This window comes from Notothenia coriiceps, unplaced genomic scaffold (genome assembly GCF_000735185.1).
Source record: "Notothenia coriiceps isolate Sejong01 unplaced genomic scaffold, NC01 NC01_scaffold00024668, whole genome shotgun sequence".
Classification (NCBI taxonomy): domain Eukaryota; kingdom Metazoa; phylum Chordata; class Actinopteri; order Perciformes; family Nototheniidae; genus Notothenia; species Notothenia coriiceps.
The window spans coordinates 3,300,778-3,317,051 of record NW_011357369.1 but is presented as its reverse complement, the minus strand read 5'-3'; the positions used below and the strand labels follow the sequence as shown (position 1 = coordinate 3,317,051).

Sequence of the window (16,274 nt, the reverse complement as noted above, 5' to 3'; positions counted from 1 at the left end):
TGTGATACGGCAATTTAGTTTCCACAGCAACCTGGCTTGTCTCCAGAGAGCCAGACAGACCTGCTACTGAAAAGGTCAGCGCAGGAGCATGGAGGATTATTCAGAATCATGGAGAATAGCAAGTATCCAGCGTTGCATATCGAATTAACTCTCCATCGTCAGCGCCGCCGCTTCATGAAGGGGTTGGAACTGGATTGCGCTGAGCCCAGATGAGCTGTCAGTCAAGGTTCAGATGGGATGAGTACAAAGTTGGAAATATAGTAAAAGGTTTAAAAAAAAAAAACAATATAAAAACACCAGTAGTAACAAGGATGGGAAATGTGGAAAGTGTTAACCGAGCAGTTTCACAGGACAGAGGGGAAGAGACAGAAACCAAATGAGGCCAGATGAAAGAAGGAACAAACTAAAGATTTATTGAAGGCAGCAGAAGATGCAAAGACAAGAACAGAATGGTAAGGTGGGGAGCGGGGCACATACAGAGACACTTGTGTTCAGATCGGTTTAATGTTTTTGAGTTACAAAAGTGTGTTGTTTTTTTTTTTTACAGCTCCAGAGAGCTTAATAGGTCTGTATTGTTTATCAAAATATACATGTTTTGAAACGTAAAGTGGATAGAATCCAAATGATTTTGTGGTACAAAAACATGAGTATATACAACCATCAATCCCGCATCATACAATAACCCCACCCCGCCCCCATATAAAAAAAAAAGAGAAAAATAAAAGCTTTAAACAAAATAATCAAAAGGCATATAATCTTCTACACCATCAACATCACAGCTACGACTGTGGTTCATTAAAGTATCCATTCTAAAGCCATCTACCAAAGTAGGCTCTTTGTAAAGTCGATCAACAAAAAAAAAAAAGGTATACACATACAGTATAGGCTGATGCACAACATATATATCTCAATTTCCTGTGACATTTGTCCAAGGCATCTGAGAAATGGAAATGAGGGAAACTGAAGCCATGGTGAACTTGGTGGAAATGTGAAAGAACAAAAAAACAACCTTTAGAAATCACGACACCACAACACAGCAGGGGTAGAAGATACTTTGGTCCTTATCAGCAATAACCGCCTGTAGCTACATGAAGCTTGGTTAAACCATGCATAATAATCTTTTACAAAAATAGAGACAAGAGCTCGTCTGTATCTGGTCCGGGCTGCGGAAACCGGTGCACGAAGGCACGCAGGAATGTGACGACGTTTAAGACTTCAGCGTGATGGTGCCAATTTGGACCTATCGTTGAGGAAAAGTGCACTAAGGAACCTGACTGTGGCGGAGGGGGACAGAGAGGACCGCTGAGGGCTACCCCCACCTGTAATCCTGAATTTTAGAAAAAAAAATATATACTGGGTTTAGGGTTTTTTGGACCCCAGTTGACAAATGAAGCTGTGCCCTCTTACAGGTAGGATCACCTGGATATAAAGGCATCTTTGCAGAGGGATTAGAGAAACCTGAACGAGCGGTAAACAAAGTCAACTGACCGGGCCAGAGTGTTTCAGCCTCAGATTTAAAAAAAACTCAAGGCACTGTGATAATGATCAAACCCAGCCACTACATATAGGTATCAGTTAAGCTTAGAAGTGATACACATGTAAATGCTAACATTAAAAGAAAAGATAAATGAATATATATAGATGTCCACGTATACATGAACTTAATATGGTTAAATGACGCCCCGAACACCATTGTCCCTGCTGAGGAGGGACTACATGGAGGTGAGTGGGGACTGTAAGACAGGAAGGCTGGACACAGCTCTAACTCCTGCCACAATACACCTAACAGCGCTACATCACCTAGCAAGGATATTAGGTATCTAACTGACTTACATTCATATTTCTACACACATATAAATGGGGATATATGCATACAAATCCTTAGATAAACATCTGTGTTCTTAAGATTGAATGAGCCACTACATACCAGAAGGCATGAAAGAAAAAAAGAGCCACGTCTTTCCCGAATGAATCCAGAGCAATGCTTAAGGCAACCTGGTTGGGGCCAAGTAAGGCACGAGACTGTAGATATAGATGTAGAAAGAAAAAGACATGCTTATTGAATGACTTCAGATAGTGGTATTGATCCCCCGAAGAAAAAGGCGGATAGTAACAAGATATCTAAAAATCAAAATGGATACGCGGAAATAAAAATGGTCTGTGAGCCAAAACAAAATCCTTTGTATCAAACCGTTTCTGACTGGCCAACAGGTTCAAAGTGGCATTTCAAAAAGGCACACACACACACAAAGATATATCCACACGACTATCGTAGTAAAAGGAATGCTGAAGTGTGTCTGGTGTGGACAGGATTCGTCCCAATGAGCATCTGTGGTGGAGGGTGGTTTTTTTGTTGTTTTTTAATGATTTGGTCTAAAGTGACAGTTCATCAGCTGCCTCTACTTTACCTCCGATACGAGACCTCGGTTCACTGCAGAATGTGGCCCCTCTCGATGGGCCCGACTTAAAACCATATGGTGGAACAAAGAATGATTTGGTTTGGGTATCAGGAACCTGAACTGGAACCAGAAACTCCTTTGATTCTAGTTCCTGATTAATGCGCTAAATGCTGGCCAATTGTTTTACATTGCTTATGTTCCATTTGGCCTGTGAGTAGTTTAACCATGTAGAGAATTAGCCAATGTTAAACGCACAAATAAAAACAAGTGAAAGCAACGCGAGCGATTTGTCAAGTTCGAATTAAAAATACGGTGTATTTTATGACACTTTTAACCAAAATAACTCACGATGCTGTTTGTTTTCCACGCATTTTGGAACTATGAATCGGAATCAATGCGCAGATTGAATCAAATGTGAAACCCAACTGGGAATGATTAAGAGAGCGACATTCTGCAATGAACCACGGCCATTCATATGTAATGATGCCTATTTCCACCCAACACAACCTTGATTAAGTTTCATTCAGGTGACGATAGACTTGGAGGGAGGAAGGAAAGGCACTCAGATGGTGGACTTTGAGAAGGACACTCGGAGGTGGTGGTTCTCTCCCAGGTCGTGGTTGTGGAACTCGATGAGGGACTCGATTGCCTCCTCCACGGAGCTCATCTGGATCAGGGCCATCTTGCGGTCCTTTCTGTAAAATAAAGAAGAGACAATGTGTTGTTATAAAAACAAAAAGGGAACAGTTTGTTTTTTGGACTTTTGGAGGTGTGCTTGCCATTTGCTATGTTGCGACTATTTTCTAAATAAACCATAGATAAAAAGAAAAGATTTATATAAAGTCATGGTCTGTTCATATCCCCTCCCCCCCCCCAAGGTAACGAACAATTCAAGAAAATAAAGATTGACTGGGCTGAGACTTACTGAAAGAACTTGAAGGCCTTGACTGTGGATCCTGAGCTGGCGAAAAGCCTCTGGAGGTCCTCCTCCACCACGGCAGGTCTACAAGCAAAGAGGGGGGAGCAAAGAATTAACATCAAACATTTATGGAGGTTTACACTAGGGCTGAACGACTAATCGATATTTGAAATGATCAAATCGCAAAGCCTGCTATTGTTTTGTTCTTCTTGTGTGTCAGTCATACCAATCAGAAGTGCTGTGCTCCACATGTAGCAGCCATTGTTAACCAATCAGAAGTGGCCCATGATAGAAGGTGATAGACAGATTGATCCAATCACCTGCCAAGTATTTTTGAAATACTTTTCCAAATGGCTTCCAATGGAGCTTTAGATGGTTTGGTGAATCAAACCATCTGAGTCAGGTTAGTAATGCTCCATCACATGTTTTCTATTACAGGGTGAGTCTTAAACTGAAGCTTGACTTTAAAGCAACCCAACAGAAGTTTCATGTAAGTTTAGTTCTTTCACTCGTAGCTCGGGCTGCGGGGGTGCTAGAGACGGGAGCACGTTGATACGACCTTCCTATCCGGAGATATGGCTGCATTTTACAATAAACTTCCGTTGGGTCGCTTAAAAACAAATATCGCAAATCGAATCGCAATTAGATTATTTCCCCAAATCGAGCAGCCCTAGTTTACACCCCCTCCACCTATTTTGCATTTTCATGTTTATTTCCTGGCATTGTGAAACTAGACACAGGAGGCCTGATTAAAATCAAAAACATGCACCTCTGGAGTAGCATGATTTAGAAAACACCGTCGCAACTACTGAATCCCAAACGCTAAATATAGATTGAAATGAGTCAGGACTACAAAGGGAAAAAGCTTACAGCACCAGAAGCTGCTGGGGAGGGAGTGGGAATTCAAATGAGGCACTCACGGTATGTTGGAGAGGTGGAGTGTTGCCGAGGGTGGGAAGATGTTGGAGTAATTTTTGGAGCCGGGCTTCTTGAAGCGGTGCAGCGGTGAGTTGCTGTAGTCCTTGGTCAGGCCCTGGTCCTCGTGGCCCTCTCTGGGCAGCTGCACGGTGGTGTGTTTGGATGAAGTCACACGCATGGCCCTGCCGTGGAGACGCTGGCCATTCAGGTGGCTCATAGCTGAGAAACATTGATTGTTAATATCCCTTCTCATATCAAGCACATTTCTGTTCACCCACCAGGTAAGATAATGTGAGGGGGTAAAAAAAAACAAGATGAGAGAAAATGAAACTTCAAAAGAAATCAAATGGTGTAGCTACCTAGCTGAGCCTGTGTGCTATCAGACATCTGGATCAGAGCATTCTCCTTTTTATTAAACAGGATCTTCACTCGCATCACATCGCCGTACACACCTGGGGAGGAAGAGGACGGGGTCACAAAACAAGGTACACAAAGAACAGTCCAAACAGCAGCTTTGAAACCAATCACAGCAACAAAACACCATCACATCAGGGACAGTAATATTCCATACTGCTACTTGACACCATTTGATTAATAAGTCATCGTCAGGCTATTCTACTAATTGTTCAATTCTGCATGGGATCTATAGAACTAATCCAACATAAGCCCTCTTATATTACAATTACAGATGCTGAGAGCTACGGTTATGCTTTAGAAGGGAGTGATTTGATGGCGAAAATCAAAGAGTAGTACGAGTGTTTCTGATCGGTTTGATCGCTCTACAGAGACGAAAAAGGTGATTCCTTGACTAACCTGAGGGTCCAATAGAGAAACATGCAGGAATAAGCTTAACATGCAGACACCTACATTAGGCTAAACAACTGCAAAGGACGTGGTGACATAATCTGAGGGATATGTCACCTCACAATCACTCAAAGAAAAGCAGCAGCAATTCATCCGTATATGTTCTGTTGCTGAGCGACTCAAGGCAACCGGAGGAATGAACCGACACAAATAGAACTTGCTGAATTTTCAAGGCCAACAATTGGACCGTGCAGAACCAAATAAAGTGTTGGCTTGTATCCTCTTCCCAAGGCTTTAGAATTAATTCAAAATGATCCCCATATTTATATTTAGCGAGGCAACATTTCCCATTGAGGCGCTGTGCTCTTTGAGGATGCCCATGGACAGTAAACCACTGCCGTTTAAAACTAAATGAAATGCTGCTGCTTTGTACGGTGTTCTCACCTTACTTTCCTCACACAAACCCACAACAACCAAAACAGGTCATACAAACCCCCCACAAACAGAACAGACAACCCCCACCCTTCGTAATCCCTGTACCCTGATGACGAGCCATCAGTGGTTAAAATAAAAACAAAGCCAACAACAATGAGACAAGACACGCCCACCTTGCCGGGTAACAGTAGTCATAAAAAAAAGGAGATGAAAGGATGATAACGTACCGAAAAGAATAAAGAGGCAGTGTGGCGTAACGCTCTTTAGAGACAGCAGGGGGAGCAGCGGGGCAGGGGGCCAGAAGGGGGATAGGGAACAGGGGACAGGGGAAAAGAGCGGAGTGGAGGACAGTGGAGTGGAGTCAGGACATGTCCGCAGGCCACAGGCAGCGAGGTCCACAGGAAGGCCACAGTACCATGGAGGAAGGAGAGGCATGAGGGACGACGAGAATGAAGAGGGGAGGGGGAGGATTCATAGAGCATGAGAGAGGAGGGTGGGGTGGAGGAAGGAAAGGAGATGGTGGAGGGACAGTTGATGGTAACATGTGCCAATGTTGTGTTTTTGTGTTTTCATTTTGTAGGTGGTGTCCAAATTGAGGAGGAAGAGGGGGTGGGTGGGTGNAGAGAGAGGGAACAATTGGTGGTGGGGCGTGCAGTCAGTTGGCAAGAGTTGAGGTGAGGGGGTTTTAAAACAAAGGGGGGAGAGGGGGACAGAGAAAGAAGAGAGAGAAAAAAGGAAGTAAAAAACAAGGTCAGTATACACAAAGAAATGTAGTGCTTCAGACAGTAGGACTGGCTAAATTTAAATGCACTGTCACTATGGGAACACTAGGAGAAAAAGAAGAGAAAAAAAGATTAACAATGAAATACAGAAAAAGGCAGAGACAATATGTACTTTAAATTACAGGCTATGTTTGTTCATATTTAATATTACATCCAACAGATCTAAATGTACGTTTTAACAAACCTGTTAAAGCTGATCTTAACGTTAACAATGCTAAATGTAAGGTCTACATAACTACAGTAAATAGAATGAGTGTGACTACTTATACATCCTAGAGAATGACCTAAATCATGGACATTTCTTTAAAAGAATACAAATATAAAAAGTAATATTGTCTCTCCAACAACTCAAGAATGATTTCAACTAATGGGACAAAAATGAAGATGTGAAATGGTAAGTAAAAAAAAAATAAAATAAAGAAGTTAGTGTTTTTGAATAAACTTAAAATTCACAGTGAGCAAAGTGACAGAAACGCAGCAGGTTTGGTCAAACACAAAGAGGTCCTGAAAGAGAAGAGGTCACTCCATGACCCCCTTGTAATGAAAAACATTGGTCTGATCGCATGTAGTGGTGTGAAATGTGTGACTTGGAGCTCTTGTGCAAATGGATCCAGATCCATGAACCCGTAGTGTAAACAAATGGCACTGTAACATTTGTATGTTTCTCAGCAGCTTTCACAGAGGCAGGGAGTGGAGCTGTTAACGCCCAGTGAGAGTACTGACCTCAGGGTTGAGATTGCTGACCAGCAAGACATTGTGTCCCCCAGAGGCAGTGAGCCCTGACAGACCCAGCCTGTTAGCAGCTGCTGCAGCAGCCGCCATGCCACCATGGCCCATGCCCAGAGAGGCCAGGCCGGGCATCCCAGGCATCGACAGACCTGAGAGGAACACATTATTCATTACTTTGACATATTGCTTTCTGCATAATGAAGGGACTTGGTGAGGATATAAAAACATGGAAATATATGATAGGGCTGTGCGATTATGGCAAAAATCATAATCACGATTATTTTGGTCAATAATTGATATCACGATTATTAAAAACGATTATCCATTTACTTTGAAAACATCCATTTATTTAAACATTATTTTGAACAGTATGTTTTGAACAGTTGATTACCCTGAACTTGAAGTACAATTCAACTGAAAATAATCGTTTTATTTCGATTACGTTGTTTTCGTAATCGTTGCAAGCTAAAATCTTAATGGAGATTAAAATACGATTAATTGCACAGCCCTAATATGAAGGGAAAATATGTAGGGTAAGTAGCAGGTAGATCTAAGGAGAGGAAATACAGGTTTCATTTGACATAGCGTAAAAATATGTGTGTGTACTGACCTGATTGCTGGAGGGCAAAGGCTGGGGGGAAGCCATGAGCGCCACCATAAGGAGAGGCTGAGATCAAACCTGGAGCAGCTGGGAAGAGATGCAACAAAAAGCAAAACAATACCCTCTCCGTCAAAAGTGTACTTGGAATATTGTTCGATCCTCAAATAAAAAAAATGCTTGAAATTGCTGTTTCAGGGCTCAAATATATATGTATATATATGTATAAATGTATATAGAGCCGAAGTCCCTCCCTTTCCGGGGGACCTCCATGGAACCTTATTTCGGAAAAAGTTAAAAGTATGTATTGAAGTCAATGGAGAGAGAAAGATTATCTTTCGATCCCGTTTGAATTGTGGCACGAATTAAAGTCAAAAAAATAAAAATGTGTCATAAAACTGTGAAGTAACACGGAACTACATCTCCCGTCTCGCACCACACACCAAGACGGCGTCACGTTGGCACATTTCACTTCTTTCTTTCAGAATGAAGTGAAAAGTATTAAACGAGGTGAAAATCACTCCAAGTCTGGGCATGTTGAGAGCCGTACATACACACAAGGGGAGTTAGTCGGTTCCGTAAGAGCCAGCATGCGGGACCGGGATTCTGGGATTTGTAGTCTTTCTAGTTGCGTATTTTTCAAGATTGACAAACATCATATGTTTAATTCGTGGCACAATTCAAACGGGATCAAAAGATAACTTTTTCTCTCACCATTGACTTCAATACATAATAAGAAATAAGGTCCCATGGTGGTCACCGGAAAGGGATGGACTTCGCCTCTCTATATGACCATTTATAACCAAATAACATTTTAAAATCCTGTTCCAATCCTACCAAATGCAGCGGCTGCCTGCATGGTCTGGTGGTCGAGGGAGGGCTGTGAGTCAGCAGTGGGGAGGTCCGGTCGGGTGTAATCTCTGCTCTTGTCGTTGTTGTACTTGACGTTAAGGCTGGTGAGCTTGGAGAAGCTGATTCTCAGGGTACAGCAGGCATTATAGATGTTCTGTCCATCTAGAGACTGAGACAGACACCAGAGCATTAGATGCATGTTTTACTCTGGTGATTTTAACTACAGTTTCATTTTCAAATGGTCCCACAATGTTTACACTGCATGTGTGCCAACCTTACTGCAGAAGTGGTGTGAACATTGTGGGAGTTAAACACCGTGAAAGAGAGCATATTTAAAACCAGTCTTACCAGTTTGGAGTGCTGAGCTGTCAAGCCATCGGCATACTGGATCAGAGCCTGGAACTGGTTGTTCTTGGTGAAAGTGATGATCTTCAGCACAGTGCCGAACTTAGAGAAAATCTGGAGGGGGGAGGGAGGCCGCATGATTAGAGATGACGTCACAACAAACACATTTCATTCAAACATTATGGTCCGAAAGATAAATGGCAAACATTTGCACATCTGCGTCCCACTACTAAAACCTTGTTTACGCAGCTCCACCACATTTGCAATGCACTTTCCTTACATGGTAGTAAATGTCAGCCATAGAGAAACACTTCTCAGTAACATCAAAAGGTTGCAAATACAGTTGCACTGCTAATTCTCTCATCGAAAACAACACCAGAAAAACAGGTAAGTTCTACTGTAAGTAATTGCATAAAGGGTACCGTCAAGCCTATAATACATGTAATAATTCATAACTGTAGCCCCTCTAACAAATTACTAAAACTCCCGTACCTGGTGCAGAACATCGAGGGTGACGGGGTAGAAAAGGTTTTCTATGATGACTCTGAGCACAGGGCTTTGGGAGCCTGCCCCTCCCATGGCAGCAGGATCTGCAGGGATGGCCATGCCTCCCATGCCCATGCCTCCCATCCCGACGCCCATCCCGACCCCCATCCCGCCTCCATGCAGCGCGTTGACCGCCTGCAGAGCTGCCTGGGCACGCTACGGGAAGACAAAAGAGAAACCTCTTAGCAAGAAAGGTGAAACGTATGCAGTGATAAATGATTCAGACAGTTTCATAACTCTTGGTATCAAGCAATGACTGCGTGAGCGAAAACACTTACCACTTGGTTGGGGGAGTTGTCTGTCTTGAGCTCCTTGTGGGTCGAGTATTGCATGTAAATGGGGTGGTTTCTGATGACGGGGGTGACAGAGGAGTAGTAGCTCACCATCGTCTGTGCACACTCCTCGCTGTTCATTTCCAAGAATGCCTGCAGGGAGGAGCAGAGAAACTTCTTTAATATGTTTTTCCCATCATTTGTAAAAGATTAAAAAAAGGTGACCCTCTTAGGCAATATTCATTAAGCACTCCGAATCATTTAGCAAGTCTGTTGTAAAACTAATTAAGAGCATTTTTACTGCCCATCACAGTTCCTCTACTTTTAGCACATTTTCAGTTTTACATCTTTATTGGATTTGATATAGAACCCCAGGTAATATAAAGAAAAAGGGACTTCTTCCAGTACAATTCAGGAAATACAATTATCATTCTACCCATTCAAACGTTGAGTACGTGACAAAGGGGCATCGTCTTAATTTTGATGGCAGGGCAGAAGGGTAGAGAGCTGACCTCCACCTCCCAGGCCTAAAGGGATTGCCCCCAGGGGTCATACAGGTTTGTGAGCAGCCCTCCATGTGTCAGTCCTTACCTGGTTTTTCCCTTTCAGCATCAGCAGGTTGGTGACCTTCCCAAAGGGCAGTCCCAGCCCAATAACTTCTGCTTCATTTATGTCGTTGGGCAGCTTGCGTACATGGACCACTCGTGACGGAACACCGGGACTGCGCACGTCACCTTTGAATTTTTTACTGTCGTTGCCATTGGCTGCGAGAGAATAAACACACGCAGATACAATCAGGGAGGGAACAGAAGCCTCTGGTTTGTCTTGAATAATGGATTGATCGTCATGGCAACACAAACGACACAGAAAACGACAAACACTTCAATAAAAAAGGATTCACTCCTCCATGGCAACCCCCCCTACCTGAGTTCATGATATAGGGCCCAGTGGGTATGCAGGAAGAAAAGAGTTCGTCGGATCCCCTCTGTAGATAAGAGAGAAAACAATGGTTCACTTCAGTGCATTCACCAATGAGGGCGCAGCATAGCAGGTGGAGACCACGGCTCTCATATTACCCAGCCATTGTGTGATCAAGCAGGAAGTAATCCTATAACCAAAAGAGGATTGTGCAAACATGCTTGAAAAGAGCTCCACCTTCCTCACCGGGAAGAATTAAATGACCCAGCCTGTCAGCAGGGATATTTGACTTCTCATCATACTCATATCTTACCATCCCAACTCAATCCCAGTTCCTAACCTTAGCCACAGCCAGGGTCATTATATTGTGACTTGGGGCAATGTGCAAAATCATCATGTTTTAACACCAGTCACCCTCACGGAGGAACAGCCACTATTCAGCTGAAAGTGCACACGTAAGCAGTTCCACCTTAGCTTGACAGTCGCTGTCACTCAGTGCAATCCATCTTCTAATAATTCAGTATAAGAAGGAAGGATAGCACACAAAAGCCCTCTGGATAGGAAGAGAAGATGGGAATACTCTGTGCCCACACAGGCTTACTGTCTGCTGAAACAGCCTCTTCTGTCCTCTCTCTCTCTGTGTAGTAGATATAAAATGCTGTTTCAGGGCTGTTCTCATGGTGTGTGAGTTTGTGGTTGTGCGAGATGAAGTATACCAGTCACAAGAAGTGGCTCAGCAGCCTAAGCTCAACCACACTACAATGAAGGTCCTGTTCCGGCTGAGACTAGGGGCATTGTTACACGGCAGCACACACACATATGGAGCCACAAGGACTCTCTGGGAGTTGAAGAGCCCCGGAGCGCTTAACAACAACCAGTCATGCAGGTTTGCTAGCATACCTTGTGAATCTTGGTCTTTAAATATGCATGAGGGGGGGGGGTTTAGTCAGGGTGCAAAAGCTTCTCATAAAAGGAAGGATTAAGGTGATCTGAGAGAGAACGTTTGGTGGTGCCTTCTAAACACTGTGAAGGGGGAGTACTAAGCGCACTAACTCTGTTACCATTAGAGCAAACCACTGTAAGCTGGAACATAAACTGCCCTTTGACTTCCAGATGGTTTGGTCGAGGCGGTCACTCTCACTCTGAGGCCCACGCAAACAGTGTCTGCTATCTCAATTCATGGCCTTAGAGCAACAACAGACATTCCTTTGCCTTTTCACTCTGGCTTCAGGATCAGGGGCCTCTCGGGTTGGCAAATGTTCAAATCTTTACATAAATGGAATGTATACATGGCAGAGTATCTGAGCAAAGAGAACTTGGGTGCCACAAAAACTCTAAGTTAGTCACGGAAAAGACAAGAGAAAAAAAGCATTTACGGTTTTTTAAATTATTACGACACTCTCAAATAATGGTAAAAACAACAAGTGTGTTCAGTGGTCGGGAAGTCAATGTAAAAACAAAATGTATACTTGATAAATGGGCCGGGGCCAGTTGCAAGCTATGAGAAAGGAAGGAAGTGGCCCCCTCCTGACTCGGCGCTTGTGGGTGGGCAGAGTCACATTATCAGTCAGCAGACTAACTCCAAACAGGAAGAGCAGCGAGATCAGGCCTGCTTCCAGGCGTTTTACTCAACTTTCTCCTGGGGACTGATGGTTACTGTTCCATGGCAGGACTCTTTCTCTCTCCCCCTACTTCCTCATTCTAAAAATAACCACAGAGCGAAGGCAGCCTATAGTACAGAGGAGGACCATCAAAACCACACACAAAGGACAATTGTATACAAAAAAAAGACTGAAGAATATACCTATAGCCTTGGGAGTGAGAGGTGCAAAAGATAGCAGAGTAGCACATAACCAAGATACAAAGTTGATGCAAGATATATAGAGCATATAAAAAGTTTGTTGTTAGTTAGACTGCAACATAGTGCCAACCCCATGTTTCCTGCAAAACTCACTGAATGCGTATCGACTTGTTCACATCCTGTTTGCTCTGACAATATAATAGCAACCTTCGGGAGGCGGTGACACATTACTGGCCCGCATGATGAAACTCTTCCTCTCACTGATAATAGCACTGGCCTACCTTGAACTCAACTTAAACAAAAAACAGGAACATGGACTGTGGGCAATGTGACTGCTCCATACACCACTTCACACCTGCTTTGCATTGCATCAAATGATGAGAAAAAAGAACATAGCCGCATTTGTGAAAACTATGATTTTGTAAGAAAACTAATTCTGACTTCCTTTGTACTTGTGCTGGTGCCTGCAAGCAGCCTCACTTTGTTCTATGCTGGGGGGTTGGTGTCAGGTAATCTCTCGGGGAAAGCACAAAGGTGAAGAGCACAGGTAGAGACATGTTTGCTCACTGTGATCAGCCTTTGCCCGTGGAGGGGGCAGGGAGCTGTGCCTCACCAGGGGGTGGGGGGGATTGGAATGTGACCGCGGAATGCCAGACGCTCTGCCCAGACGGAATAATTACAGATTCCAACGAGGCAGCGCTCCATAACTCAGCATCCTCTTTACCACAAAACTTCCCAAAAATAGGAAACGTTAGAGAATGAATCACAAAAGGAGACGATCTTGAGTACCAGTCAGTAGCCTTTAAATCATGCATTGTTAACATGTTGAAAAACATCAGGGCCTTATTGAAGTGAATAGAGGGGGTGGGGTGTGTCCCCGTTACGGGCGTGTGTATCAGAGAGCTTGTTCAAACAGTTGAGGCGCGATGGCTACAGCCGTAAGTTCAATTAGTAACTCCTCCTACACATAGCTGCCTAGGGGCCCGTAACCAAGGATTACTACTTAGGCAGGCATTTTTATTGGGTACGCAAGCAGCAAACAACAAATGTGGTCCCACTTCAACAAGTTTGCACACACAAGCTACAAAGAAGGGCTATGACAGTCACATTTGCATACAACAGCTCTCTCATGACTGAAATGATAAGAGCTGATTCATGCACAAAGATATAACTTTGGACACTTTTCTGAATTCTTCTACTGGTTTGGGTTAGGTGTTCTAGTAACATGGTGGAATAAGCACCAGGGCAGGATTCAGCTGCTTTTGTTAACATTCCAGTAAGGCCAACATTCTATTAAGGAACACACAAAATAAACAACAGGAAGTTTCATTTCCCTGCAGCCACACAATGCATCAGAAACAGGACAGGAAGGCATAAAACCCCAACTCAGATAATCCATTCTAACTCAATTATCACGTTTTTTGGTCCAGTCTTGAGAGATGCAGCTACCTTAATCTGAGTGTTGAACATTATGGATCTTTTCAAAAGAGCCGGTCTGCAACTGAATACTCATTCCACATAGGAAACATGCTTTGGACTGCAGCTCTATAATTATAGAGGACACTCTTGCAAATTGAAAGACTTTGCATCTGAAAACTGTTGGTTTCCCATTTCCACTGACTTCTCTTAAACCAACATTACCCAACAGCAGCACAAATATATATATATATATATTACAACCGTCATGTCAATTGCACATACATTTAACCTGTGGCATTAATTATGTGGTCTATCCATGTAGTGAAAAAAGCAGTACAGCAAAAAGATTTATTTTAAAAATATTTTTAAAAGAAAACATCTTACCTTTGTGCCAACTGATATGTCATGGACACTTCTGTGAAAGAGAAGAAAGTTGATCATTCATTTAGTAAATCCGAGAATAAATAATAACACAAATGATCGTGGAAATTCATTACTCTTTAGATGTATGACAAATTCAGGAAGTGTTCCGGATAATAAAAAACTGGAAATCAAGGGCAGACGTACACATTTGCCAATATAAACAAAATACTTACTCGAGTTCAGGGACGTAGCCGGTTCCCAGGGGGTACAAGTCAGCGTCTAGGCGGCTGTAGCAGGTTTGGGAAACATAACACAATGAACACTTAGCATAGAAATAAGTAACAACACATTAAATCTCGCGAATAACACATGTACGTCAAACGTATGGTAAGTTATGTGCAACGTTCACTATGCATTGATAAGTCCCTATACACTGTCGAATTCAGATGTTCAAAAAGGTTCGAATGAAACAACAAATCGCCATTGTGTACCCTACCCTTCTTTAGACAAACCAGTATAGAAGTCTCTGATTCAATCAACGGGAAATGTTCAGGCCACACATCTTCAATATGGCCCTGGCACTCCGCAGACAAATGAATGCGGAAATGAGACACGTTGCTTTAGCTAGCGCTCAATCTCCCGTGAAACCAAGTTACCAAGGTAGTTGGCTAACGCTCACATAACGTCTGCGATAGCAAACGAAATAGGACCACCAGTATTTCCCTGATATAACAAGAGTGTTTACTAGTCATAACTCTTAATATCTTTGCTGTTAGTCTGTTCACACTAAACTACAAAACATAGTCCGTACAAATGATCCCCCTAACTACCGTTGTTAGCCATGGCTAGCTAGTTAGCATTCTCTGCTGCTAACTGTTGCATGTTTTGATGAAAAAAAACAGTTTCAAAACTTTCCCGGTATAACGGTTAAGTGAAACAGCCATTGCGAGCAAACACCTTTGTCAAGCAACTGTAGTATCAAAGTTTAATACACAGCGATATGTTAGTTTTGTAAAAATTAAGTCTTAAGTGTGGTTCTTTTTCCACTTACCCGTCCATTGCACAAGAAAAAAACTGCAGGTCTGAAGCGAAGGTACTGGTAGGGCGGCAGACTTGCTTGATTTTCTTACAAAATGGCTGAACACACGGAGGCGAGCGCTGATTAGTCCAGGCACTTTCAAGAGCCAAAAAGGGGCGGGGACAAGCTGCTACTTGAGCAGCCATTGGACAAGACGGCTATCATTTTGTGGCTATAGAAAGGCCGCGGCAAATTTCCAGAACATCATATAATGTGTGATTAGGTTTTGTCTGAGTTGTATGTGATGAAAAGAAGAGCGTACTATGACTAATCGACTTATCGTTAAAAAGCGAATGCCCTACTGTTTTCTTAAAGACCGAACAAGTATGAAGTCGCAGTTAAATGTATTGGCTCTCGTTATATCTTATGATGAAACAGTACAAAACACACCTTCAAAGATGAACACCAAGGAAGTGTTTTCAGTGGCGCATTTAAATTAGTCCTCCTCAACTCCAGCTTTTAAACGAGTAGCCTATGTGGAAGAACTATACATCTTTTACTATCTATTTATTGGCTAAACTCAACATGTTTATCTTTATTAACAGTTAAGAGACTGCCAAATAAATTAAAAAGTATAGTAAATGTAATAACATAAGGTCACAGGCCAGTTATTTTTTAATGATTTTCACCACTGTAAATATGAGATAATTAACAAAGAATTAGGAGATTCCAGGTGGAATATTTGCAGAGTAGGTTCACTTTCATCCACACTATTCATAGGCTATTGGGATTAATCTGAATCCAGCCCTTGGGACCAAAACTCCTTGGACCTTTTGACACATTTTCAGATTGGAGTATCAGATGCTGTGGTGTTTACCTCTCAATGTAATGTGTGAATAACACCTTTAGTTTTGATGGGTCACACCAGAATCAGGGGGTAGGCCTAATTGCCCTGATACTGTGGTACAAGTTTTCGAATCAGCAAATTATCCTGTAAACAACATAGGCCTACGAGTTAACTCAAGATTGCAAAAGGAAGGAAACAGCTCTGGTGTGACAATAAAAGAAGGTGTGAACACTAAAAACACAAGGCAAAGGCAGTGTTGAGCCAGACATAGGTTGCCAACATAACCAGTTTAAAGGTAGGACATGCACC

The 16,274-nt window shown here is 42.8% G+C and overlaps 1 protein-coding gene across 3 annotated transcripts; it reads right to left on the bottom strand.

The window, feature by feature from the left end:
* Positions 1-392: 392 nt before the first annotated feature.
* ptbp1a (polypyrimidine tract binding protein 1a) lies at positions 393-15,230 on the bottom strand. Of its 3 annotated transcripts, XM_010782960.1 has the most exons (17): positions 15,152-15,230; positions 14,334-14,387; positions 14,122-14,152; positions 10,524-10,584; positions 10,191-10,363; positions 9,606-9,752; positions 9,274-9,483; positions 8,785-8,895; positions 8,422-8,605; positions 7,597-7,674; positions 6,981-7,135; positions 5,703-5,736; positions 4,596-4,688; positions 4,239-4,455; positions 3,325-3,402; positions 2,947-3,094; positions 393-2,903 (listed from the first exon to the last, which is right to left on the bottom strand). In XM_010782960.1, exons 1-16 carry the CDS (start codon positions 15,157-15,159, stop codon positions 2,962-2,964), a joined length of 1,767 nt encoding a protein of 588 aa, XP_010781262.1. In that variant the 5' UTR covers positions 15,160-15,230; the 3' UTR covers positions 393-2,903; positions 2,947-2,961. The 3 variants fall into 3 exon arrangements, with proteins under 3 accessions (XP_010781262.1, XP_010781261.1, XP_010781264.1); XM_010782959.1 differs by having other exon boundaries at positions 393-3,094; XM_010782962.1 differs by having other exon boundaries at positions 393-3,094; positions 7,597-7,665; positions 15,152-15,228.
* Positions 15,231-16,274: the final 1,044 nt, after the last annotated feature.